We start from the raw sequence: 2,454 nt of genomic DNA, 5'->3' as shown, positions 1-2,454 counted from the left end.
AACGTCCAAACTTAACTAATGTAAAGTTTTTTTCACTTCATCATGGGATTCAAATTCAAACTTCATCATTTCTCTTGCTGAAATAGTTAGAACTTTAAGTTAGGAGCAATTTTATTCAACTAAAAACAAGAATCTATTACATCTTGACCAACATATTAATGTAGTGAATCTATAAATGGTATAAAAAAAACTAACATTTAGATAGTCAATATATATTAGCTAACTTTAATATTTAGGGTTTAGAGTTAAAAAATTTATCATTTAACATCTAAAATTTTAGATAAATGAAATAATTTAGAAAAAATGACTAATGTTAACTGAAAGAAATTGATTAGTTAGCATTACTTGTTAAAAAAAAAGTTTATGCTATTTAAATTTACAAAAATACTATTTGTACACTAAAATCAGTCACTAAAATCAGTCACCAATGTATTTGTATATAAATATATGTATGATTTAATTTATTTTTAATATGTATTTATATATTCCAGCATGTATTTTATACTGGTGGCTGACTTTGGTGACTGATTTTAGTGTACATGTAGCATAACTCTTAAACTTAACTAACGTGAAACTTTATAATTTAGAATTGACTTAACATTCTAAGGTTATTACCTGGGTGAACTTCGTTGCCTACTGCGATGTACTTGAACTTAACGGCTGAGGAGTAGGGTTTGATGTATTTGTTGACCCAATTATTGGCTGCGTTTGCATTTGTGAGGGATTGGAGTTGGTCATTGGGGACACCAATTATCACTTCTATGTTTGATCCTCTTAGGGCTTGAAGGGCTCCTTCATCTGGATAATATAACCGTATTTTGCTTATTCTGTTTGATTTGTATAGATTTATCACATCTTGCTTGCTTGGTAAGTTGTTTCCATTTCCACCATAGCATACACCCACAGATTGTGCACCTGTTGTGTCGTATATTATTAATTATTAAGTGTTGAAGCACACCCAAATCACGATAATCAATTATGATATATATACACTAAAAATTAGTTATTAAATCATCAGTTACAATATATTTATACATTAAAAATAAATTAAATAATATATATTTATATATAAATACATAGTAATTAATTTAGTTGTTAATTTTTTTGTGAATGCTACACAACCCCTCTAAAATAACATGTAAGTTACCATTTATTATGTATCACATTGTAATTGGTCATTATCTTAACCATAGTTGGGGCGCCAATGTCATCGCCATCTACTGCCCTCCTACACAACCTCTCTTCTCAGTATAGCCAGCGCCTCTTTTTTGCCATGGATCACTTCTTACCCACATAATTAATTGTTAATTTGGTTATTAAATTTTTTTATTAAAAAATATATTTTTATTTAATTACGTGATGGAACATATATTTATATGTAAAATATAATATAATAAAATAAATCTATTCAAAGTATTTAAAAGTATAATTAAAATTATGAACATACAAATATAATAATAAAATTTGTACTCCAAACAAATAAACATATTTTTTTATCATACATATATTATTTCATCACGTAATTAAATAAAAATATATTTTTTTAATAAAAAAATTAATAACCAAATTAACCATTAATTATGTGGGTAAGAAGTGATCTATGGCAAAAAGAGGTGCTGGCTACACTGGAAAGAGAAGTTGTGTGGGAGGGCAGTAGATGGCGATGACGTTGGCGCTCCAACCATGGTTAAGATAAAGACCAATTACAATATGACACATAATGAATAGTAACTTACATGTTATTTTAGAAGTGGTTGGGTAGCATTCACCTAATTTTTTATATGCATAGAAAAAAAAGCGCAATATTAGAGTGTTTATTTAATTTCTGTGCATTCATTAACAGCCAATAATAAATGTATAATTAAAATATATAAACTATATTTTTTGTAATTTTTTTCTGAAAACCTAACCTATAGTTGTTTATTTTCTTCTACCATTAATAGAACAAAAAAAAGAGTTAATTTAACGTCTAAAACCAGGGAAAAAATACAAATAATACAATTATTTCAGACCTGTGAAGTGTACTAAAGTGGAGAACAATACTCCAACAAGCAGCAATAGGATAGCCATGCTTCTTGAAATTTCTCAACACTATTAATTGTATTGTATGAAAATTATAAACCAAACTCAACACTCCCGATATGTCTCTTTTGCTCCAAAATTCGTACCTCTATATATAGGGCTAAGGTGGTGGCAAAGGGTTGGCATGAATTGATTTGGATATAAGTAGATGCCAAAGACTTTAATTTTAGTGCCCCGTCAATCACTCCATGGAAACTATATGCTAATTAAATTTATGTCTCACTTTGAATTGATATATACAAATTTATTCTATAGTTCCGTATAGTACCGATGACTTTAATAAGTAGGAAGCAATAATAATACGAAAATGTTTGGAACACATAATTTATTAGGAATTAAAGAGAGTTTTTTTTTTTTTCTTTTTTAATATTT

General features: G+C 27.8%; 1 protein-coding gene across 1 annotated transcript in view; it reads right to left on the bottom strand.

Moving 5' to 3' along the window:
• LOC107629566 (glucan endo-1,3-beta-glucosidase) overlaps positions 1-2,060 on the bottom strand; it is a gene marked incomplete at its 5' end in the record, with an annotated part of 3,105 nt that extends 1,045 nt beyond the window's left edge. The window contains 2 exon segments of the mRNA XM_016332382.2: positions 616-915; positions 2,013-2,060. Coding sequence (XP_016187868.1) covers positions 616-915; positions 2,013-2,060 — 348 coding nt within the window.

The sequence above is a fragment of the Arachis ipaensis genome, chromosome B03, assembly GCF_000816755.2.
Source record: "Arachis ipaensis cultivar K30076 chromosome B03, Araip1.1, whole genome shotgun sequence".
Classification (NCBI taxonomy): Eukaryota; Viridiplantae; Streptophyta; class Magnoliopsida; order Fabales; family Fabaceae; genus Arachis; species Arachis ipaensis.
Note: the sequence above shows the minus strand (reverse complement) of the source record. Positions and strands in the feature narration are given on the sequence as shown.